The sequence below is a fragment of the Agelaius phoeniceus genome, chromosome 3, assembly GCF_051311805.1.
Source record: "Agelaius phoeniceus isolate bAgePho1 chromosome 3, bAgePho1.hap1, whole genome shotgun sequence".
Taxonomy (NCBI): domain Eukaryota; kingdom Metazoa; phylum Chordata; class Aves; order Passeriformes; family Icteridae; genus Agelaius; species Agelaius phoeniceus.
In genome coordinates, this window is record NC_135267.1 from 94,426,135 (window position 1) to 94,450,807 (window position 24,673).

At 40.4% G+C, this 24,673-nt stretch overlaps 1 protein-coding gene across 2 annotated transcripts in view; it reads left to right on the forward strand.

The window, feature by feature from the left end:
- RPS6KC1 (ribosomal protein S6 kinase C1) overlaps window positions 1-24,673 on the forward strand; it is an 85,187-nt gene that overhangs the window by 23,518 nt on the left and 36,996 nt on the right. For both annotated transcript variants that reach the window (XM_077175897.1, XM_054630451.2), the window contains 2 exons: window positions 13,752-13,870; window positions 21,258-21,350. In XM_077175897.1, the coding sequence (XP_077032012.1) occupies window positions 13,752-13,870; window positions 21,258-21,350 (212 nt within the window). The remainder of the gene's footprint in view (window positions 1-13,751; window positions 13,871-21,257; window positions 21,351-24,673) is intronic.

The following is a 24,673-nucleotide window of genomic DNA, read 5'->3' on the forward strand; positions in this document are numbered from 1 at the left end:
AGCCATTAATTAATATGTGGCACTTGCAGCACTGTTGAAACATTATTTAATTTACATGGTTAAGTGAGGATTAATTATCCCCATTTTACGCTTGGGAAGAGGCAGACTCAGGTTAACTTCCCAATCACAAAAGGATTAGAATTGCTCTTGTCTCACAGCCTCTTGCTTCTTTCATTAAACTGTTCTCCTTTTCTAGCTAAAGGATGCATAGAAACTTATATGCTTGCATTGCTAGAGGAGAACAGGGGGTTTTTTTACCTTTTCAAAAGACTTTGGTCTGTCAATATATGTCTGCAAAAGCTGTTGTTAATAGACTGGTTGCAACTACATACAAATTTCTGCCTCCTTGCACTTTGTCAGTAAGGAAGAAAATTTTTTCCTTTCTCTCTCTTGAGAATCTCAAGTATAACCTCATGTAATCTGTGTTTTGTCCAACAGTGGCTTAAAACTATAAAGTACAGGGAAAGATTTGTTCTTTCCTGGAGTGAATTCAGGGTCTGTGTATTGTGCTTCTGTCCCACACAGATCAAATGAGTGAGATTAGAATTGTGCCTTTGTTTGACAGCGTACAGCACAGGTGCATTCTGCTGCTCCAGATCTGGACTTAGACATGAATGTACCAAACACACACAAGCAAGAAGCCTTTGCTGCATCCCAGTGGGATGCACAGCAGTGGTCCAGACCTTCTGAACAGTTCTAGCAATGGAAATTACCTGCTGAGCTGATTTAATAGGGCCTGGCAAAAAATAATGGGTAGGTTACTGATGGGAACTAGAGGTGTGAGCCAAGATATGTGCATAGCCTTTGCTTAAAGTGTCTTATACTTTTTGGCAAAAGTAAATCCACCTCTTTTCAAGTCTCAGTGATGTCAGTAGGGTTGCTGCTTTGCTGCTTGTTGTGGCTTTTCAATAGCATCCTTCCTTTCCTTGCCTGTGTTGTCAAAATGTTTTTCATTCTTAGTGTTGAATATGCTGGCAGTCTTCTTTTGGAGAGCCCAGCTATTCTTTCTTTGCAAGTACACTTTTTCATAGACCTGTGGGCCTTTCAGTTGTGATCTTCTGAAGGATATCCGATTTTGTCATAAACACTTCTGTCTGCCAGCCATGATGCAAGGCTGCCATGATGCTGTTTTGAACTGACAGTTCAAACTTCAACTTCAAAAGCTTTCTTTATTAAACAGTTTCAAACCGTTAGGGCATGAAAACAAGTCAGTCTATTACCCATCAGTTTTGCTGTGGTAATTACCGTGTATACTTGAGTTGTGGCAGTGGTTAAACATGTTGGCTTTGAATTCATGGTAATCTTTAGGGTAATATGTTTGCTTTAAAGTTGTGAAAGACTTTTTTGCATGTAGGTGACTTGCTCAACTCATGCATATGGACTTGTTCAGCCAGAGTAGGCTGAATTTCTTCTTTATATGTACCAAAATTTCCTCCAAGGATTTTTTTCTTCTTTGCTGTTGTCTAGCCACTCTTCCAGCTGCCTCAGAAAACTGTTAATCCTTTTCTATCACCCACTTATCCCTGCTTTTAGAAAATTGTGATATTTGCCTGATTTTCTTGATGTCACTCAGTGCAGTGGGAGTTATTAATAATTTGTGGTGATGGTTACTTGTGTGGTGTGTGTCAGCATTCCTGATGGATGAAGAAATATGTAACCAACACCAGCACCTTTTTCTTTGCAGTCCCTGACATTGTATCTGTATTGCACACAAGAGGGATTAATGGGAATGAGTTGCATTTTAGGTGGCATCTTATCCCTTGGGATAATTGTACACAGGGTGGTTCCTAGCAGCCAGCTGTTTTTTTTCATTTCTCTGTGTTACCCTGCATGGCTGTGAAGGAATATTCCTTCTCTTTTGTCATTCACACTAGATTTGGGTAGATCCAGCTCATTTTGTCCCATTCTCCTTGAAGCTTATGAAAGCTGGCAGAGAGACACTGTTGCCCTCTTCATGATGGCAAGGCTGGTCCAAATGTCTTAAAAATGTGCCATCTCCTGATCTATGAGGACAGTAAAAACAAACAAACAGACAAACAAACAAAAAAAAACCCCAAACAAAACTTTCTAATCTAGCTGCTTTGTGAAGGCAGTGTGTTTAGCATAAATATGTGAACATTTAATGTATATTGCAGTAAAACCCCACAACTCTTCTACCTAATCACTTGTTATTTAAACACCCCTAGTTATGTATTTCACATGGATAATAACATACTCCTTTCAAAGATAAGGATGGTGCAATTATTACAAAACGCTTCTGGTCGTCTGCCACCGATTCTTTTGCACCTCTTCAGTGTAAATAAGACTTTGTAACAGCTGAGAGTGAAACACAGTGTTCATCGAGCCTTACCCACCTGTGCAGTGCCGTTGTCTCTGTGTACAGCCTCTGCAGGGCGGGCCGCAGGTGGCTTTTTCCCTGGAAAATGCAGGGACACGGGAATACAGACCTTGGCCACGAGGTGGCGGCAAGGAAATAGAAATTGCCACCCGAGACTTGGAATCGGGCGGTTGTAGCAGCGCACGGAGATGGGGGAAGGAATGCCGCCCATCCTCTGTGCTTCCAGCTTGGCTTTTGAGGCAGAGCACTCGCTCAGGTGCAGCGCCTCTGTGAGCTGCTTCGCTGGGTTTGGGGGTGAGGCTGTGTCTGGCACCAGTCGCTCCTTTAGGCTCAGCACAAGATCTGCTCGACAAAACCGTGCGCGGGAAAGTTCAGTGCTGCAGGTTTATAGACCTGTGCTGGTTAGTTTGAGGTAGGTGGCTTCCCTACAGGCAGTTGAGCACACTTGAGCCTGTTATATTCCTGATGATTTTCCAGCTCTCTGAGCTGCTGGCACCAGTGTTGGGCAAGGCAGGTGTTGTATATTTGAGAAATGGCCATCTTGACTTTGTTTTCTGCTCTGTGCACATGCTCTCAGATGTACAGTGGTATTAATTATTCTGGGCAAGGTGCACATGTATTTTCTTTTGCTAGTCTCTTCCAGAGTTTAGTACTAAATCCTTTCATGTCCTGTTTATAGTCCTGCCAGGAGACCCAATTTGTGTCCCTTGGGGAAAGCCTGCGTGCTCAGAGACTGGTCTATACCTTGGACTCTGGGCATCTGCTCCTTATACATGTCTGGCCTACTTCTGCTCATACTCATCTTTAGTATTAACCAGTTGTCAGTGGGAAGAAGAATAAAATCTTGGACTGGCAGTGTAGCCCTGGAACTGCACCTTTTGCATCTTCCTATTTTGTGTATACCAGAGCTGCCTTGCTTGCAGTGACAGGGAGTAGCTGCCATAATTTCCTTTTCCTTCTGAATATGTACCAATGCTGCTGCTCCTCTGTCTTTTTTGGGCATTGCTGCATGCAGGGTTTGGAAGCTTTTGGAAGACAGGTTGTGTAGGATGGTTCAACAATTCTCTAGGAGCTGAAACCTTCTAGAATTCAAGGTTTTGTGCCTTTTTAAGCATACTGAGTATGCTAACTGATAGAAACTTTGGCTCACAATTATAGCTGTTCCTTTGTTTTGTTAGCATGTCAGAGCACTTTGAGGTCAGTGCATTGCTTCAGGCCTAGAGATGGAAAAAAATGCACTAATCAATAGCAAGCCACCGACTTCTAGCTGGAAGTTAACTCTGTTTTATGCAAAGTAGTGCATTCCCTGACTTTGGTATGGGGCATAGTTTATGTTAGGAAGAAGCAGATCACGAGGCTGAAATTATGGAGAGGTTTTTTTTTGTAATAAAGAAGGAGAGTCCTGCTCCTCTTTTTACAACAGCAGCCTTTCTTTAGTTACATCCATTATGGGTCTGGGCAGTCTGAGGTGTGTGATGAACAGAGTTAACACTGCTGCTTATTGCTGTGTTTCAAGAACTTCAGGCATGTGAAGAAGCAAGAATTCTGCACAACCTGGCCAGCCTAATTCATGTAGAAAAGTACAAGATCTCTTCCATGTGTTTTAGAAACCAAATGTGTTCATTGCTGGTCTGTCCATGTTGCATATTAACATCTGAAGGGAGGCGACCCATTTACTCCGTCGGAGTTTTGGGATGTTTATTTTCACATGTGTAGCAGCTGTGGCTGGGCAGAATGAACATTGATTTAGTTTAGGCAGCATGAACCTTGTTGCATGAAGTATGTGATGTCTCTGGAGTGTCAGCAGCCACAAGCTGTTTTCCAGGTACCTCTGTTTTGTGTTAGGGATCCACAAGTTCTGACTAAGCTGCGGGTGTCTTTGAAAGCAGGCTGTGAATGTCAGTTTTGCGCTGCTCTGTGCTATTTTAATGTTTATCCAGTAAACAGAGCTGGAACAAAAATTACACAAATTACTGGAACCTTGCTAAAATGACTTTGACTTTTAACCCAGAAATGCATATACAATGAAATGCTGGGAATACTTTGGACAACTAGACGATATTTTTGGATATACTGAAAACAAACCAACTTGTGTCTAATTACTGGGATTATGATGGGCTATGATTTGAACTTGTGATGGAGCCAGGGATGCAAACAGGAGCATGCTTGACAGAATGCCAAGAAGACAGTACTTTATGAAAAGGGAAACAGCCATGGCATTCCACCAGCGCATTTCTGGCTTCCTTTTGCTTGTTTGTTGAATGGCACTTGTGAAGACAACTTCTGTTACCACATAGTAGCTATTTTAAATTCCTTTCGCTCGTGAAGGCCTCTGAGTAGTGTTCCTCATTGATGTTAACAGTTTCTGAGCTATCCAGCAGATGTGTCTGGTTGTGGCACTGTCTCTAAGGAAACAACAGACCTGTTTTCTGAGAAGGTGAATTGGGGTGTGAGCTGATGTCTGCAGGGAAACCCTCAGAGTTGTGCTGAACTCCACAGGGAAGGTTGGTGATGGGATGACCAATGCAAGTGTCATTCCCCCTGCCCTGACCTTAGGCTTCTGTGTTCCTATGGTGTGTTATCACTCAACCTGTTTGCTTGTAGAACTGTTTGGGCTGAGCTTTCTGAACAATGCTACAAAGTGCTCCCTCCCTTCTAGTGCTTCATACAACCTTGAAATTACAGCTGCTGCTTCAGAAGAAAAGTGTGTGACAGGACTTATCTGTTGATAAGCAGCTGGATTAAGAATGGATCTTGGAAATACTGTGGATGGTTAACAGAAACAAAAGTCACACCTCACCATGCTACCAGTGATGCTGAAACCACATGCTAGTATGGACTATGAACTGTTCATAATTGGAATGTGTTGTCTCCAAGCCCATTGCAGACCACACAGAGCTTCAGAGCACATCAGTGCTGCAGATCCTTCACTGTGCAGTAGGTACTGGATGGACTACCCTGAGTGATGTCATTCCCTATGTGGAGGTGCTGGGTTTAGACACCTCATTGTGGCAAAGCAGTAAAATACAGCATGTGCCAGTAAAGTATGGTTAATGAATGTAGTTAATGCCAGAAACTGGTTACTGTATAAATGCAGCCAGATTTGGCTATGTAAAGGAACACTTAAGGCAGAGTTCCATTTAAACTGCAGGACTTCTCTCCACCAGGAGGCTGATAAAGGTGTGAGGTTTAGTACATGCTGCAGAGCTTAGGGCCTTGCAATACATGTAAAAGTGAATTGTAGCAATACCTGCAAGCCAGTGTGTTGGGTATGATGCAGAGATGACTCTGAATGTGGTTACTTAGCAGTGAACATTAATTCACTGTTAAAGAATTAATAAATACATGACCAAGTGAGCCTTAGAAATCTCATTTTCCTTCCCTCTTGGGTCACAGCTAGCTCCATTGACTTGGTGCTGTTCTGACCTTTCCAAGATTTGAGTCTTTCCTCATAGCAGTTCCTTGCCAGGCTGCTGTCTGTGCCTGGCCTCTTTGACAGACATCTCTTCCAGCCTGCACTGCCTTTTATCTCAGCTGTTGTTAGCCACAACACTTAGCTGCAAAGTGCAGGAACCTTTTTTTGACTGTAGCTGTGTGGGGTTTCTGACTCCCATCAGAAGACCCAGTAGGGCTGCCACAGTTCTTGCAGCATGCAGGGTAGACAGGGCAGACTGATTAGGGTACAGTGCCGCTGCTGTCCGCAGGTGAGAAATTTGAAGTTTCTGGCTGCAGAATTCAATGCCTTAGGCACTGTAGGTGAATTGAGGCAAATTACTGGAATAGAAAAATTGCATAGATAGGTTTAAGGGCATGATGCTGCATGATAATCAGTGCTCTGGTTCTCTCCCAAACAGTTCTTGCATATACAGCTTCTCTCTTTTCACATCCTCCTTTTCTCTTTTCTTGTCCTCTTTTTCTCTTAACTCTTCCAGTATCTTAAAATAGCCTCCTTAGCTTCAGAGCTGTCTAGGACTAGTATGGGTTTGATCTCTTCAAGGCCTGCTGCTGGCTTGTCTGTTTTAGAGATTCTTGTGAGTGCTTGGGGAAAAATACCATTTCCCATAGGAGTATATAAAAGTACATATGAATTGCATTTAATACATAAATACGAGTACTATTAGATTGTCAGGATTTATGAATCTCATAATTGTGTTTTTTTAATCTGCCTTTTTCTTTTTTTTCCCCTGCCGTATACTGTTCTTATTTGAAGGGGTAGGTGTCTCTGTGCCTGGATTCCCTCTGCTCTGAAGCAAGGGATGTTTGTGGATGCTAATTCTAATTTGAACTTGGCCTTTTAGTCAAGAAGTGCAGAGAAGTTGGAAATTTCCTCTCTCTCGTGGTGGTGGCCTGGATAACATCTTTCCTTGCTCTGACTGTCAGTGTTCTTCCCCTGTTCCAATGGTGCTTGTGTTGGAGCACTTGCTGCTGCTGTCACCATTTTGTTCCCTCATCTGTGCTAGAATGTCACTGCTTGTTCTTCTGTCTTGAAACACTTATAGTGTAGTTCTGCAGAAGAACATTCAAGAATATTTGTCATATTAAGTCTTATTTGGGTGAAATACCCTACAGTTAAGACTATAAGTATTAGCACATAGATGGGAAGTTAAGACTTTCCTCCCTGAAATGCTGGGTGCTGTGACCATTCATTATATTTTTCCCAGGTACATGAAAAGCTACCACCACCTTCTGGATTTAACATGAGAGTTTATCTAGAAGCAGATGTTTGTTGGTTAATATTTCTGGCAAGTTACATTTCTTATCTTCAGTGTTACTGACTCCTTCTTTACTGGTCACTCAAACACATTTCACCCACATCATTCTTCTGTGTACTCTTAACTTTGGCAAATGTGCCAACATTTTTTTTTCTCCTAGAGAAATGTTTACCTAGACATTTACATGACAGGTGTGTAGCCATAGGTTTTCTACAGGATGCAGAACTGGCAACTTCATAGGAAATATAGATCTCTAAGAGTCTCAGGCAACCTGCAGTGAAGATGATGTAAGTAACATATGGACATAATAGTTACCAGCACACTGGAAAGTTGGAAGAAGAATTTGTAGGCATTCACTCACTGTCACAAATTTGTGCTTTAGTGTGAAAGGTATAACTTTTAAGTGGCTTTTCTTCTTGGTTGATAGAGTGCAGTACTGTCCTGAATCTTCAGAAAAGCAAGAAAGAATGGTTCTCATAAATGTGTTGCATCTTAATAAATTCTGTCTCTCTCAAAACGTTAAGAAAAAATAAAAAGAGGAAAAAAGATCACTTCAAGCTGTTTTATCATAATGGGCTTAACCTTTGTCTTATTATTTAATATTTACAGGTTTTTTTTCAGCTTCAGAATTTGATCAGCACCTCAAAGTAACTCGCTGTTAATATAATGTAAAGCATACTAGAGCTGATGAGGTAGTGGTCTTATTTCACAATTCCAAGCCCCACCTGCTGCTCAAATCTATAGCTCTTTCCTTGATGCTGCAGTATCCGTCTACCCCAGCACCTGCCACATTTCACTTAAGTAATTGTTTGAAAATTAAAGGTTACCCTCCCTCCTGTGAAAGTTGGTGGAGACTCGTTCCAAAATCAGCAGCTTTTCCCCTTCCTGAAATAAATTTTGGGGTTATAAAACAGTGTCCAAAGTCATCACAAACCCGTGCTGGATTATGAGTCGCATTGTCACTTACGGTGTGCCTGAGCTTTTGTTTGGCTAATATGGACAAAGGAGTCTGCTTCACATGATGTAAGAAGTGTTTGCCCTAAGAAGAACAGAGGTCCTCTTGAACCAATTAGGCAAAAATAACAGCTGGGCTACCCACTAATAAGGAAGGTGCTGCTAAACCTCTTTTCATTGTGAGAAGAAATAAATCTTTTAAGGCTTACTCCCTTGCATTTTTATAGAGAGCAATTCTTTGAAAAATTCAGCAATCCAGCTGGGTGATATGTGCAGGAAGACTGTGAAGAAGATAAAGAAACTTTTAAAAATAAAAAATGGTATTATAGCTGTTAGATTTGGCAATTATAAATGTTTCATTGAAGATTTCAGTATTTAGAGAAAGTTTTACTGTTTAAATTGTTAAGAACGTGGAGTTTGGGGCTGGCACAACAGGCAGTCTCGTACAAGTTCCTTGTAGCTTGTTCTGCAAGAGGATATTCCTTCCTGGAGCAAATCTCTTCTGATATCTTCTTTAAAGGAAGGCAGCCCACATATATTTTTAGTAAGTCTGAGAGAAAAGCAGGAAGAGGAGGTCACAGAGGATTGGGACAGGTAATACTAACTTTATGGCCTTACTTTTTCTGTGAAAATATTCCTGTCCTGGCCACCCACCTACTCAAGTAGGGAGTGCACCTGTGTTGCCCTGACAGATTAACTCTTGCTGAGGAAGACCTCTTAACACCTTGAGGGGGGTGATTTGGAACTGGTCAGGCACAAAGAAAGGAAGGGATATCTAGAATTCCTGGGTGGGTGCTACATATAATGATTTAATGATTTTTTTTTTTGTACATGTTAGTAGCAAGTGGCAAGTAGAACTATCTTTATCATCCAGAGAGAAACAGATCTTCCCCACGACTTCATCCTGGATCCTTGGAAGAGAACAGTTACACACCAGACCAACTTTGACAGCACTTCTAAGCATCTGAGATGTGTTCTCCTTGTAGTATCCCAGATTATTTGAGGAAAAACGACAGATTTTTGTCCATGGTCTATACTGACCCAATTTTTTTTATTTGTCTAAGTTTATTGAATGTGGCCCCCTTTCAATAGCTTTTTGCTGTTACTACCTAAGCATTGGTAATTTTACTATATGATAGAATTACAAAAGATTTGATGTGTGAATGAGCAGTTAACTGAGCTGAACACTTCAGCATTGAGTTAGCTGATCTCTCCAAGGTATGTCCTCTTCTGAGGTACTGTGAAGTGTGAGTGAAGACTCTGAGCAGAAGACATAAATATTGCTAGTTTTCCAGATGCCTCTGCTATACATTGTGGAAGTACTTCTTCTTTGTGTTTTTTATTCAAATCAGTGCACTATGGACAAACAATCAGACAAGTCATAGAACTCAGTGGCACAATTATTCCAATATTTGTGGTTTTCCTCTGTCAAACTCTCAAAATCATTTGAATGTTGTTAGGAATATCTATGTTTGTAAATATATTGTAGCTGAGCTGTCTTTAGAAATATAAATTAAAGAACAAATTTTAAATCATTGGCTGCTGTCCTGATATCCTGGCTTACTGTTACTTTGGTCAGTGGGTGGCCTGGTCAGCCTTTCCAAAGCCAATTTTCATTTTAGGATATTTTTACTTCTTTGTAATACGCAAAGCCTTTGGAAAATGAGGGAGCAGCCTGCTTGTGCTTGTGTGTGTGGATGAAGGCTTATATGTGCAACAAAGTAGCTGTAGAGTTTTTATATTCTGTTTGCAGTAATAGTAAACAGAGCATCTAAAATAACCACTTGCACATTGCAACAAACACATCATCATTTGCTTAAAAAGAGTTATAATTACAGTTGACGAAGCATGGACACCATAAAAAATGCATTAGTTTGGCTTGACACATTAATTACCTGTTTTTGCAGATGTTTTTATATATTGTTGTGTGAACAGTTTACAAAATAATTACAGGAAAGTCATATGGAAAATAAACTAAGTGGGTGGTTTCTCGCCTTAATATTTTCATTCATGTGAATCTGTGTGAGGCACAGCTGCTCTGTAGCAAAAGCAGAGAGAGAGAAATGGGGAATCTTGAGGGGTCTTTATTCTAAGGTCCCTATGATCAGCCTTGCTGCACTTTTATATCTTGCTTTAGCAGTGTAGTTTTTAAAAGTGTAAAATGACATTGCTGATTTAATCCCAGTGATCAGGAGGGGGGAGAAGCTTTGATCCTGATCAGATGAAACAAATCTTCTAGTATCTAGGAAAATAAATGAAAAATCAATATTATTTTAAGCAGGATGAGCTTTTATGAGCAGTTGTAAAGATTCATCAAAGACTTTGACACAGTTTAAACATTTCCTGTTTGCTGGCATTTTAAGAAAAATGCCTTTCAAGTTTAAATTGTAATTAGAGAGATACCTCTTTAGATTATTGTGAGCTAACCACAGAATGGAAATAGGAGCTCAGTATGCTCCCACAATATTTAAATCAAAAGTTCTTAACTAGGAATAAATGATTATTCCTGACTTATTATAAAATTAAATTGATGCTTTTGAAAATACATTTTGCTTAACCAAAACCAATATTTCATGGCAAAATGTAACATTGCATTAAAAAACCCATGGAGTCTGAATCACAGCTTTGACATCTGTCAGATATAAGGATTTGTTCTAGTACTGTGTTTTAGTGATTTATTTGGTTTTAAGTGAACAGTTCTATGACCGCGAATTTGGCATAAATGCTAAAGATTATTTTTAGCTTAATGGGGTCTTTACTGTTACTGTCTGTATTTGAGGCTTTTTAAGTAGCATTTACTTGTTTATTAAATTTATATCCTGTATTTATTTACAGATTTTTGTGAGATATTGGCTGTTTAAATGGGAATTTGTATTGCAATGTAGTTTTTTACATTTTCTTGGTTAAACTAATGCAAAAAAATAAAAAGCCAAAATCCTATTTCCATGAACCTAATTCTCAATCATCCACCTGTTAAAGTATTCAGAGACTGAACTGTCAATGATCTTATCCACAAATACAATGCGAGAACTTGTTGAATAAATGTTATTTTTTTGAATTCACACCCTTTTTTATGGCTGAAGATTTTAATGAGAGGAACAGCTTGCAAAGGTTATTTAACAAATTACTCGGGAAGGAAAAGTAGAAGGAAAACTGGAATTAATGTCTTGTGAAAGTAGGGAGAACAAAGACAGCTCTGAGGGGACATCCTAGCTGGTTTGCCTTAATTACTGTAAAATTACTGAAGCATTGGAAAAAAGCAAGAAACATCCAAACTAAATACACATAACTAACAATTAAGCAGTAAGCTTGACTTTTATGATAGCCTTAGACACTGACCTAGCAGTTTTTTAGCAGCTTGAAGGAAATGCTGGCTGCAGAGTTTATTGTTGCTGTGCAGATGTCTTGCTTTCCCCGAGCAGCTGCCACTTGGTGTGTCTGAGAGAACGTGGGTGCTCACCAGTGCATCAGCATGAAGAAGTTTCGTGGTGCTTTCACACTACCTGCACAGATGAAAGCCAGAGTTAGTCCTGTTTTAGGAAATTGCAACACAGGCTTATTGAAAAAAATACTGTGTATCTACTCTCTTTTGATAATGCCAACTTCAACTTCAAAGAGTTGAGTGATGCTATTTTTTTTTTTTTATCCTAGGTGGGCATAAGACTGACAGTCTTATGAAGGGAACTTTCTACCAAGATTTCCCTAGGCCTTTAGAATGAGAGAAATTACTGAGATATTGATAAATATCCATAATATTGTATGCTGAAAGTGCACTGACTTTCTGTCTGTCTAAAACGAAGTGTAGACAAAGGTTTTTGCAGAGCAGTCTTGTGTCTATATTCAAGGAGGGAACAATCACTTTTTCCTCCTGCTGTGAGGTGGATAGTAAAATTTACAAGCGACCACTTATCTCAGAACTTGGAGTAGACCCAAAGTCTCTTCTGCTTACTCTTGATGGAGTCTGGGTGTGATGGTTCTGTGTGTTTGGGTAGTCTCTAGTCGTGATATGAAAGGAATGGGAGTCTCTATTTTAAAACAATCCACCTTGACCCCTATCTTTAATTCTGTCCTTGAAAATCTCACAATGTCTTACACATTGCCACAATTGCCCCCTGAAAACCTCCTGCAGTAATTTCTGAATGCAGGCATTCACACAGTAAGTTCTCTATCAGAAGTTCCATAATAAGCTTGCCCTTTTTTATGAGACTCATTCTTGATAACCCACAATAATCCTGTTTTTTTTCTTATCAGTTACAAAGTTTCTGGTTGAACTCCTTCAAGGTTACACTCGGTTCCTTTCATGGCCAGGTGATCAGTGTCTTACGAGCTCCAGTCTTTGTTAATATCTGTTATCTGCCGTTGGTTGGGGTTTGTGTATTTGTGTGTTTAATTTATTGCCTCTCCAGTTCCTTGCCTTGTCTTTCATGTGGAGTAGCTGTTGGGCAGATATCCTTGCAGTTCCTTGCCCTGTTGAGCATCAGTTTGAGAGGTGCTGGCTTGCACCTGGCAGTGCAGAGCCTGTCACAGTCAAGGCTTTGTTTCTGCAAGTCTTGGATGGCCTCAGTTAGGGCTGGGAGAGACTGTCAGGGCCATATCAAGTCTCTACGGTCCTTCAGTCTTCTTCTGGGACAGTTGTCCCTGTCTTTTTTCAGCATAATAATCTCATTTCTCTGTTATAACAGTTGTGTCTCACAGTCTCTTATCTTTGTTGGGTGGTTGAGGTTGGTTGGGTGTTGGCATCACAGGTCGAGTCTGTTACAGCAATACATTGCTCAGGATGTGAACGCCTAAACCAAACTGAAAGCTTCAGAGTGAATTCAGTGTTTGTGTGGTGCCATGTGGTTCTCACTAAGAGTTTGGGTAGATCAGAAATAATACATTGGTTGTTTAGCCATCTGGAAAGTGAAGTAGTTGGTGCAAGTGCTTATTGCTCTCTTCCCGTGTTACCCCAAGACAAGAGGCAAGGAATGTCTAGCATAGAAAAGCTGAGAGCAGGAGTTCTTAGTGCCTCTCCTCAGTTGCCTTCTTGCTTTCAATAGCATTTCTAGACTTCATGTATAATTAGGAGAGTCCATACTGGACACCTGATGTCTCAATATGACATGAAATGAACAACACTCACATGCTGAGATGTCTAAGGCAAAAAAGCACGTTTATTTTTGGACTTTGATATTTATAGAATTCTAAAAGTAACTAGGGATTGGAGGACTAAATTGCTACTTCTCCGACCACACTGGTCAAACTAAGAGTCTATTAATTCTCTCCTCTTCTAGAAAGTAGTGGAAAATAGTTATTATTTACATGAAAAGTGCGTGAGAAACTCCATTAAAAAATGCAAACATCAGAAGGCTTAGAAGAACAGGGCGACAGCCTGAGGAAAAAATAAGTTTGTTGTTTTGTTGTAATGATCTTATTCTGTCTTTCCTAATTGATTTCGCATTTTGGAATGCAGGGTTTGGATCAGTGGTTTGTTTCAGTTCTTATCTATGTTACTATAGGAACATATACCAAATAACAGAAATTTTAGGAAAGACTTTTGATTTACTGTAGTCTATAGCAAGGCTTAATTTGTTATTTTTGTAGAACTCTGAGATCACAGTACTGGATTTTTAGAAGATGTGTATCTTTAGGTTTGATTATGAATAACCCAAAGGAAATCAAAAAGGTAGACTCAAAGTAGTCATGTGCTTTGATTACTTAGTACCTCTCTCTTTATAGAAAACATGACTTTTTTTTTCTCCATTGAGGTGAATCAAGTCCAACTCGTCGAGAAGCAGTGAAAAGGAAGACTGCAGAATACCTCATGCGTGCTGAAAAAATTTCCAGTCTCTACCATAAAACCTCTGAAGATGCATCTGTTTCTATGGTAGGCTTTAATTAATTTTTTTCTGAATTAATTTTTTTCAGAATTTGTTATAATTAAGTAGCAAAGCATATTCTAGCTTAAGGTTCAAAAGCTGTCTAGAATTTCTCTTTTGGGAGGCTGGAGGAGTATTTTGATGTTGTGTTTCTGTTAAGTTGCCATTCTTTCTGATTCTTCATAATTTTACGAGGAGTGCTTGGTTTAACACAGGACTGCTTTTCATATGCTTTCCTACTGCTCATGGTTGATGATGTAGACATTTTTCATCATGCTGAAGAATCTAAAGGTAAAGGAAAAAACCACTCTAGAGTGTAACATTTCATTTGACTTTTCCATGAGAATGCTGGATGGTCCTGTGGGGAGTGAGAATCCTGTTGGTTTCTTTAGCCTAGCACATAGTGATGTATCACAAGTGAGTCAAGCACAGGGTAGTGGGGATCAGATTAATTTTCCACAGAACAAGTCTGAAACAGAGCAAAGGTTCTTCCTGATCCTTTGAAATGTCTCTCTTGGATATGCTTGTGGGATCAGTTCCTTTTTGATTTTTGAGAAGTTTCTGTGCTAATTTCTTGAACAGAACACCTTCATCTGTGCTTGTACAACAGACAAACAAAGCTTGTTCTAAGACACCCTCCATAAATATCTAACTTGCCCTTCCTTAAACAGTTCCTTTAGGATTTATCTATTTCTACTTTAGACTTTTACTGCAGTCATGTTAAACTGTGTTATTGTCAATGACTGCCCTATTGCAGTAAGTATAAAAGCTGCAAACTTCCTGACTCTTTAATATCAAGGGATAACAAAAGGGATAGAAGATTATTGCTTCTTACTTTGCACAGATCTAAAAATGCTTTAAGGAGACAACTGCTGCAAAAATTGGAAGCCTTCTAAAAGCTGTCTATCTAATAAGTAAATTTAAAAAGCAAAGACACTGATTTTTTAAGGGTAGATTATTTCATGTTGAGAGCCCACAAGTACAATTTTGAGGATGTTCCAAATGGGATATATTTTGTGAGGCTTGGAGTCTTGCTGTTGCTATGAACTGTACTTTGAACAATTTAATATTTTGGACAGATACGAACTCCTACTAGGTATTCTTTCTTTGGGTCAAACACCCCTGAAAATGGGGAAGAAGCTATATTGAATGGAATCCTCAGTGTGTTTGGAAACTGAAGAACAAGAGAAAAAAATCCACGAACAACCTATTTTTGCCTTTTATAAGTTTAAAAACTAACTGTGGTTGAGAAGGAGGAAGAAATAGGTTGCATTTTTCTGTGTGAGCTTGAGAGGTAAAGTATTTCCTCTTTTATGCTGTACTGAATAAGACACATGCCTTCTTTGCAGGTCCAAAGAAAAGCAGATTTAATTGGGATAAGACAAGAAAAAAAAAGCAGATAGAATAAAAAACCATTCTCCTTCTGTGTTGAAACTCAAAATTGACAAATCATGGCAAATCTTGTTTTCTACAAAGTGTTGCACCTGGCTGATTCTCCTGTTTACAAAAAAGGCCATGCAGCCATGATTTAGCCTTGTTTTTTCCAAAAGTTTGTACATGTGTTTTAATGTCCTTTATTTGCTGCTCTTCATAATGCATGAACTTTACTTTTGTCTTAGAATTTTGGAATTTGCTGATATTGAGGGTGGATGGGTCATGCTTATGGGTCATGATGGTTGTGTTGAGGACCAGCTTGTTTCTTGTTCATAGCTGAAAGTTACCTGGGAGAAGGACTTAACTCCCAAAATTATTGTGAAGGTAGTGGTAGAGACCACAAAGAATTGGCATGCTCTGTGCTTTTGCTTAATGTCTAAGGAAAATGAGGAATGTGACTGTTCCATGTGTTGGTTGCTGAGCAGGCCTGAATTCTTGCACTTAAGTTACTGCTTATTATTTTTACTTCCCAAGATAGTATATATTGGAGTTTGCATGAGTTATTCCACTCCATATGGACAGTGATAAGTGCACTGGAAGAACCTCCATCTATAGGCAGTGTGATTCTTGGGAGATACCAGTGGCAACTTGCAGATGCATTGTGTCCTTCTCCTAAAGACATTACGTGCTTGATGGGCACAGTTAGTGCAGTACCTGGACCCTGTTAGGAGTGGCAGAGTGCAGTTTTGTTATGGAAAGCATGGTTCACTGCAGGGAATGCCATGGGCAGTGGGGGTGCTGAGACCATTTGCACCTTGGAGGAAGAGATCTGGCTAGTGATTGGGCATGGGCATTTAGGGCAAAGTGCTCTTGTTCATGACCTGTGTCACGGGGCAGAACTGCTTTGTCACCTCTGTCTGCTGGAGGTGGCTTTGTGTTTCCTGTGGTGCCCTAAACATGGAAATTTACCTCCTTCTCCTCCATCAGGCCAGAGAACTGTCCAGCAAGGGAAGGGGTAAGCTCAGAAGTGCAGGTTCAGTTATTGTCCTGCACTTCTCAGCCTGTCAGATCTCCCAAAGGCCTGGGATGCCAGCCACGTGCTGAGCTACCTGCAGCAGTCTCAAAAGACTGTGCCCACTACATGTGCCCTTTGCCATCTGAACACCAGGTGAAGATAAGGCACAGAGCCTGGCTTTTCTCTGGGAGCCCAGACAAGGAGGAAGTGAGCCATTCTTTCGTGGCTGGAAATGCCAGGCCCTCGCCTCTTCCAAACCTCCCTAAAGAGGCAAAAGTCTGGTATTTTAGAGCTGAGAAGCAAAATTGTCTTTGATGTCATGGAAACCGAATGAAGAACAACTACTTTGTTACTTTTCAGCAGTGCAGCTCTCAAGGATAGCCTCCTTAGCAACCACCCTGCTGCTTGCAAGTTCAAGTGGTCGAGAGAGGAGCACAAGAAGATGGTATTTGGAGAATCCTTGGCATTGTTAAAGAAAGGTTTTGGGTAGAGGGCTTAAAAGAAAGATAGGGAACTGACTCAGCTGTGCCCTTGAGCTGGGGACTCATCTGAGTGTCTTGTAAACATTGAGAAAAGCCTTGTGTGACCCATAAGAGTAGATGTGGAGACAGCTTCTGGAGCTTTTAAACAGGCAAGTGAACCTTCTGGAAAAACAACCTGCAGCAAATGCTGTCCTCTTCTTCCTTTGGTGCAGCACAGCAGCCTCAAGGGCTGTGTCTTGGACAAGTGCTGCAGAGCACTGTGTAAGAGCAGCACTGGGTCATTTTGCAGATTCTCGAGCTGCATTTTCTCCTCTGCCCCTTTATTAGTAGTGTTTCTGGGGAGCCATCTCCAAGCCTGAGTGGGAGCTGCAGCAACAGCCTCTAAATCCCACTGGCCTGACCATCAGAAAGCTGGAGTCTTGCATAGCTGTCAGCTGCAAAGCCCAGCACAGCTGCTTGTACAGGCCGTGGGGCAGTTTTAACTTTGGTCGTTTTTATAAAGCATATTTTTATTCCCTCTTTGAAATAAGTTCTGATTCTACTTACGCCTAACTTCGCATATTCAGAGTTGTTTCTTTTTGCACCATAATGAAAGCTGTTGTCTTTTTCTCAATGTCAATTATTTTTGATTTTTCAAAGCAATTTAGTAACAAGAGGTACATGCAAGCCTGATGCCTGAACAGAAGAAGCAGTCATTGTGGTTTCCATAATATATCTTCCTAAAATTCTCATTAAATGTGCATGAAAATTACATGAAGTGTAAAGAAAATGCACTGCTGTAGTTCTGTGAGATATAAATTTAAGATAAGAGATTCAGTCTCAACTTCTAGGATCACATCCAAGGTGTGTCCCAGCTTCAGGAAAAGTGCATTCCCCAGCTGGTGCTCACTGAGGGCCTCCTGAAGCACACTGTAGTTCTGTCTGGTTCAGATGCAGGCAGAAATCCAACCTGGTTTTCTCCTGGTGCAGAAGGAGGAAGAGGCCAGGAAGTTTGCCATACCAGGAGAGCTGGAAGCACTGTCACAGCCATGAGGCAGATTCTAGTGTATTTGCATCAAAACAAGGCATCTCCTTGCTGCAAGTGAAGATCTGGCTATGCTACTGGTAGACAGATATTGAAATATCAGACTCAGATCTCTGAGTGGCAAGGGGAGATTGCATTTTGATGTGCAGATCTGCACTGGTGGTGTACATGAAAGTTCTCTTTTCTTATCCTGAGGATCTGTGGTGACTGATGTCAAAGGTGGCAGCATTAGCAGCTAAATTAGCAGAGCTTTCTGGGTGAAAGGATGAAGAGGGGAAAATAAAGATCAAATATTTAATTAGAGGGAAATCCAGGGAAAACAGCAGTTGTGTTGGGAAAGCTTTGAGAGACCAGTGCAAGGGGCATCACTGCTTGAGCACGTGGATTGCTTTGAGCAACCAAGGAAGGACCAGGACTCCACCCTTCCTCATGTTTCACTGCATTCCAGGAGGAAAAGGGTGCAAGGAACCCCACCACAGATGCTGGGGTGCCCCCAGCCTGGGATGTACACATGGTGTGGTTTTTGGGGTTTCCCTGTGCGAGCCCAGGAGCTGGATCCTTGTGAGTCCCTTCCAACTCAGGATATTCCATGATTTCCCATCAAATGGTGTTTGTGTCACTGGGCTAGGGATAGTGCTCTTGCCTTAAGTGAGGTTAACATGGAATGCCCTTTCTCTTACTTGACTGGTGGAGTTCTCTGTCTCCCTCTGCTCTTCTCCCTGCTGGCAGTGATGCCAAAGCTGAGGCAAGGGCTCTGCCCATGTTCCTCGTGTAGCTTACAGAACCAGAGCTTTCCAAAGGCAAGCAGTGGCCACAGGCTGCTGGGTGTCCTTGCAGGAGCATCACAATCAGCATCAGCCTTTTCCTCTGGAAATCTACACATGGTTAAAGGTGATGGTGGGAGAGGATCTGGTGATGCCTGTCCTAACTCTGGATAAATCCAGCTGTGCTGCTCAGAGTGTAGTCTGGAAATAGAGAGGGCATGACCACAACAGAGAAGATCCAGGGGTACCTGAGCAGCATGCTGAACATTTGGACAGGCTGCTGAAGGCCTTCTGCAGACAGAGGTAGCCTGACAGTTTGTTCAGAATATTTGTCTCATTTCTAAAGGCAAATGAAGCTTTTTTTTTTTGTTATCCTCCTTCCTGTATTTTTTTTGTTCCTCTGTTTTTTGATGAGAGTGAGGGTTTTTAGTTATTTTTCTTCTTGCTGCCTAGATGCTGAGCTTGGATTTTTACTCTATTCAGAGGAGCAGGCTGTTTCATAGAGTGCTTAATTGCTGTAGTTTTGGGAATTGTTCTGGGAATTTAGAGTTTGCTTCCAGCCTGCTTCACAACAGAATGTGATGCCTTCCCATCATTGGGCTCTTCTATTAGACTTTTGAAACAGTGAAACCAAAGTACTGTAAAGAGCAAAACTGATAAAAATGGAGAGTCTGCTGGGAGCTGTGGATGTGATTGCAAATCCCTTTAAGGTAAGAAGTGACTGTAGAGCACACATATAAAAATCAGTGTGTATACACACTATTACCGACTCTGCCACCACTGATCACATTTAGAGAAAGACCTAAAATATATGTACTGGGTCTTTTTGGCTCTTTGGACAGGATGGGTGCAGAAATCTGATTGTATAGCATTATTAGACAACTATTAACTTCTGCAGAGATGTATGAACTTAATTCATGGTTGAAATGTTATTCATAAGAGAAAATATTAAAAGTGTGATTATTGAGGAATGGTTATAAAATGTAATAGCAAGCAGATAGAAGTGAAAGTCTTTTATAGTAGTCTAGAGGATTAGGAAATGTTCTCTTCCTTTAAATGTCTTCCTTAGAATGCTTTTGAAATCTTGTCATGAATAAACTGTGTTAGCACAACTCTTTGTTTCAAAGGAAGTTTTTCATTATTGCAGAAAAATTGCCTACTCTCAAAATACTTTCAACAGCTCACTGAAATGTGGAACCGAAATTAGGTTTGGAGAAAAAAAGTTCAAGTAGAGTTTTCTTTTTTTTATTCTTCCTGTTAAAGCCTTTAGTTTTAGATTGTAGAATCTGGGCTGTTTTCTCTTAACTGCTGTTGGTATTCCTGCTTGGCAGGGTTTATGTGACAAAACAATTATTAGATCCATACAAAAAAAATGAAAATAACTAAGAAATTCCCAAACACTGAGCCCAGAAAAGCACACTTTTCTCCAAGCTTTTTGAACATGTGTCTATGGTCCTTTCTTTTGGATTTTGTGGGCAATAAGTACTTAAATACATACTGATATTTAGGAAGGAATTTGGAAGGAGAGAGTGTTGTTGAGTGAATGGGGAAGGCTTTAAGGAGTTGCTTTAGCCTTGGAGGGTAGCACAGTAAGGATGTCTGAGGGGGGAAAAATAGGGTGGCAGGAAATTGCCAGGATCTTGGAGTTTCTCATCACAAGGGAGAAATTTTTGATTTTTCCTGATACTTAAGCATTTAATCCACAGTGTATTTGCTTACCAACCATTTTTCTTTGTGACATAGCAGTTAAATATTGCCTCAGAATTCTGACTTCCCTCTTTCTTTGCACCTTTGTGTGACAGAAATCTGCTTGGGGAGGCCAGGTTATGTTTCAAAGGAGTTTGGCATTCAGCAGCTCTGCAAATGAAGTTGCCTTATTTGTGAGGAAGAGATACAGGTCTGTGGTTCTAGTAGAAGCTACGTGTTGAATTTTTGGAGGAAGATCTAATAAATTCTCTCAGTTGGCAACTAGAAACTGCTGAAAATATTTGTTCACATGCCAGAGGTATATGGGATGCTTAAAATGTTGATCTTTGTCCCAAAAGACTTCCAATTGAAATGTTGTTTTCCCCTCTGGCATGCAAGCTTTGAATTTGCTCTGAGAAACTACAAAACATAGTATGGACAAATATCTATGTATATTAGCATATTAACTACTTGAATAGTTAGCACCTGCCAATTTTCTTGGTGTGGTGTTAATTTCTAGATTGATGATACATAGCTAGTTACTTTTTTCTAAGGCAGCTTTAGGAATCATTTCTGTTGTGCACCTTATTATTAAAAAGATTTCATACAGCTCACCAGAGAGCAAGAGAACCCCATTTATAATTCTATATTTTATGTTCTTCAGGCTTAAAAAGCCTCTAATTTGCTTTCTCCTCCTCAGTGATCTCTGAATTATTTTGTACCCAGAATACCTGTAAGGCTTTGATTGATTATTATTATGTGGTAAGAACTAAGTAATCAATTTCTGGGTTCCATTAAGCATAGAAAATATAAAAATTCATTGCTCTTTTCTTTTTTAAATTTTTGTTTTCAGTGTTATCTTGACTTTTATTTACTTGCAAGTTGTTTTTTTTCCCCCCACTAAGGACAAACAGAAAACTTCTCCTTTCATCTTCAGTCTCTCTGATTTATGATAAATTTAGTTTCCTTCGGCCTGGCATTTGCTTCAGCAGGCAGTCTTCCTTCAAGTACCACCCTGATTGATGTATAATCTTTGATATCTTCCATTAGCCTCCAGGATCACTAAGTTCAAGGCCCTCTTGGAACCTAAGGAGCCCTGCCGAGGAACTGAAGACCTTCAGAGTCCTTGGGGTGATTGACAAGGTAATTCTTCAGTGTCTCTTCAAGAATTCAGTCATAAATCGACTGCATGCTGACATTTTGTCTTTGAAGCTGCGGATCTTAAGGATATGAAACAAAAGGGGAAAATGACTCAAATGCATCTGCACTTTAAAATAACAAAAGTAGAAGAAAAAAAGGCTTTTATCTAAGCAATTCATGTAAGGTCATGCAAAATGTATTTGAGCTAAAGGATAAGGTACATGTTTGGTAGCATTCAATAGGATGGGGCCTGTTTTTCAAAAATGAAATCATGGTTGCTGTTCTGGGGTAAGGACAAGTTGATGTGTTTTCAGTTGAACAGTCTGGTGGATACTGAAAATATAGAATGGTAGAAATTCTTACTTTTGAACTCTTACTTGAAATGGGAGCTGGGGACACACACGACTGTTCTCCTTCCCTGAGAATTCAGAATTGAAATCCCTTGCCAAGACAGAGAAGCAGCAATGAAGCCAAGCTTATTTTGGAGTCATGCAAATAATGTCTTCCAGAATCCCAGGATAATACCCGTCTGTAAACAGTAAAGGACCATACGGATTTTTTTTGCAAGCCTAATTAAGAGACCAGAAGAATTGTTGGGTTGTTTTGATAATGCTGATTAGTTACCACCTTACCAAATACTTTTAAGATGATGCATTATTCAGCAGTGTGACAGTGGCTAATGCAGACTGTAACGGCTCGTTTCCTTTTTGCTGTGCCAAATCCCTTGTGCCTTTTGATAGTTCCTTATGTAGTCCCTAGTTTGTGCATGAGCTACTGATGCATGGTCAATTTATGCATTTGTAACGTGCATCAAAAACCTGTGGCTCATCCCTTGAGGTCTGTATTTCTTGGTTGCTTTTTCTTGTTGGACTGAACCTAGCTATTGGGACTGGTTTTTGTTTTTCTTTGCCTGTTTCATTGTAATTGTGTGCATAAGTTGATAACTTCTCCTTAGGGGGCTGTATACATTAGGTATTATGGTTGTTTTTATAGCACACAAGGTTTTCTAAGCTCTGACTTCATATTCATTGTATCTTCTTTCCTCAGTTGTAAGTACAGAATTTAGCCTGTATTCCACTCTGTATACATATCAGAGAGACATGTTGGAAAGACCACCTATCTGTAGCACCTGTTAGTAGGTGCTAACTAAGTTAGTAGCCACTAAATGGATGCAGTGTGCATGGATTTTGTGAATTATTCTGACAGAGTGAGCCTGCAGAAATGTTGAAAATGGATCAAGAAAGATTTTCTCAATATCTCCATTCTAGTGTAGTGCTAATGAACAGCTACTGGAAAAGATGCTTGACCAGAATGAAGCTTTTGCAGCCCTTGGTGGTACCAGGTCTCCTTAGCTCTCTCTGAGCAGTTTCAGTAAGCATCCCAGGTGTGAGCTGAACATGTCCAGATCTTTGAAGCAGAATTGGGGAGAATCAGGGTTCTAATGATGACAAAACCACAGGATTCTCTGAGCTGAAGATGTATGCAGGGAGTAGCTGCACACAGCTGGAATGCTCCTGTGTAAGCAGTATCACAGGGCTCAGAGTTCATGTTTAATTATTGTGTAGAAAAGGGAGCCAGATTCTTTCAGGTGTCTTTGTACTCTGCATTCCTTCTTCCAGATTCTCACGTCACAATCTTAGCCTTATCCTGAGTATGCTGCTTTTTAGCATATATTTTTAGGGGTCTGTAAAATTGGGAGGCAAATGAAAACCTGCTCTAAGCCCAGAGAATATTTTATTTGGTTTTATAATGCATACACAAAATGCATATGAATATGAGACAAAAGTGTGTAGATGTATCTGTGAGCTGGAGATGATGTCCCTGCCTTTGGTTTAAAGCACCATCTCCCTTCCTTCCTCACCATCACTGTCATTTCCCTCCTTCTCTGCTTCCATATGCCCTAAAGCTCTCATCATGGAGAAATCCAGTCAATGTGTAAGTATCCTTGGTGCAGCCAAGTAGATGACATAGCATGCTTGTTCCTAAAATGGGTTTTGGTTTTCAGGGCCAGCATTGAAGATGCTATGCTTTTGGGTACAAGGCTGTAACTGATTCAGCACCATGCAGAGTTTTGCCTGAAAATAATCTTCCATTCTAACCCTAAGGTAGCTGCTTTGGTTTCAGCAGAAAATAGGTGTGGGTAGTAATGGGCCACTGGCATTGTAACTGCTGGCTTGACTAACCCTGTGCAAGACTGGCTTAAACACACCAACTTAAAATGGTGTTGGTTGGTTTGCAGACTCGTTCTCCCACTGCTGAAGCCCAGAGTGGTGTCTGCCTGCTACAGTGCTGCCTCGAGAAAACCAGCTGTTAACCTTCCCTCATTCAAATGCTGAAAGGTTCAGTGCTTTCCCTTAGAGTAATGTCACTCTTTGTTCTTCTTTTGAAGCCTCTTCAAGTGTTTTGAATTGGCTTCATTTTCATGGACAAAATGCTTGTTGCTACCTGAAACTCTGGGTGTTTCAAACTGTTTTAGACTAGGCAGAATGATTAGATACTTAATTTTAGGCTAGTTTATTCCCAATGTGCAATCCTTCTTTCCCTGTCTGCCCTTTCACCTTCCTTGCCACCTTTTTGTTGCTTTGACCCTTTTCTGCTAAATCTGAGAGTTAGACATCTTAGCATTATTATGCTCCCTAAATTATTGTGAAAATTCAGGGAAGTATGCCCATATGTGCCTTGCCTCCCATCCTTCTGCTTTTGCTCTCATGCAAAGGCTGTAGTATAAATCTAACTATTTTAGTAGACCAAAGAGGACTTATATTTTCCTTGAGGAAGCCATTCGTTTTTTTTTGAGTTCTGCTGCTCCTGTGTTTGCTCACTTCATGGTGTCAAAAGGTAACAAGGTGGTGTTTGCAGGTATTTTATATGTTTAATATGTAAAGAGCCTGCCCGTGAGTAGGTTTCTGAAAATGGAGGTGTAATCTAATTGTAAAGGTGGCTTTTGTCCTGCAAACCTTGTGAAATGTGAGGTGCTGCTGTTTGGGCAGCAAGGCTCTTATTAATGTTACCAGAGGTACTGCATTGGAAACAAATAGCTAAATATTGTAGCTGTTGTTATCACCAACTACAAATGATCAATTATTTTATCATCTCATGTACCTTAAAGTAAGAAACTTCTTTTTTTGGAGTAGGGAAGAGTTTTGCTTTCAAAATTTGCCTAATTAAAAATCAAGGTTGCAGGTTCTGTGCTGAGTTTCTGCCCTAGGCAAATCTTTCCTTTGAAGCTACAACCGGCCCCTGAAGAAACGACTTTGTTATGGTGCTGCTGGATACCTTCACAATGCTGCTTCAAACCCAATTTCTTATTCTTTAGAACCCTCTGT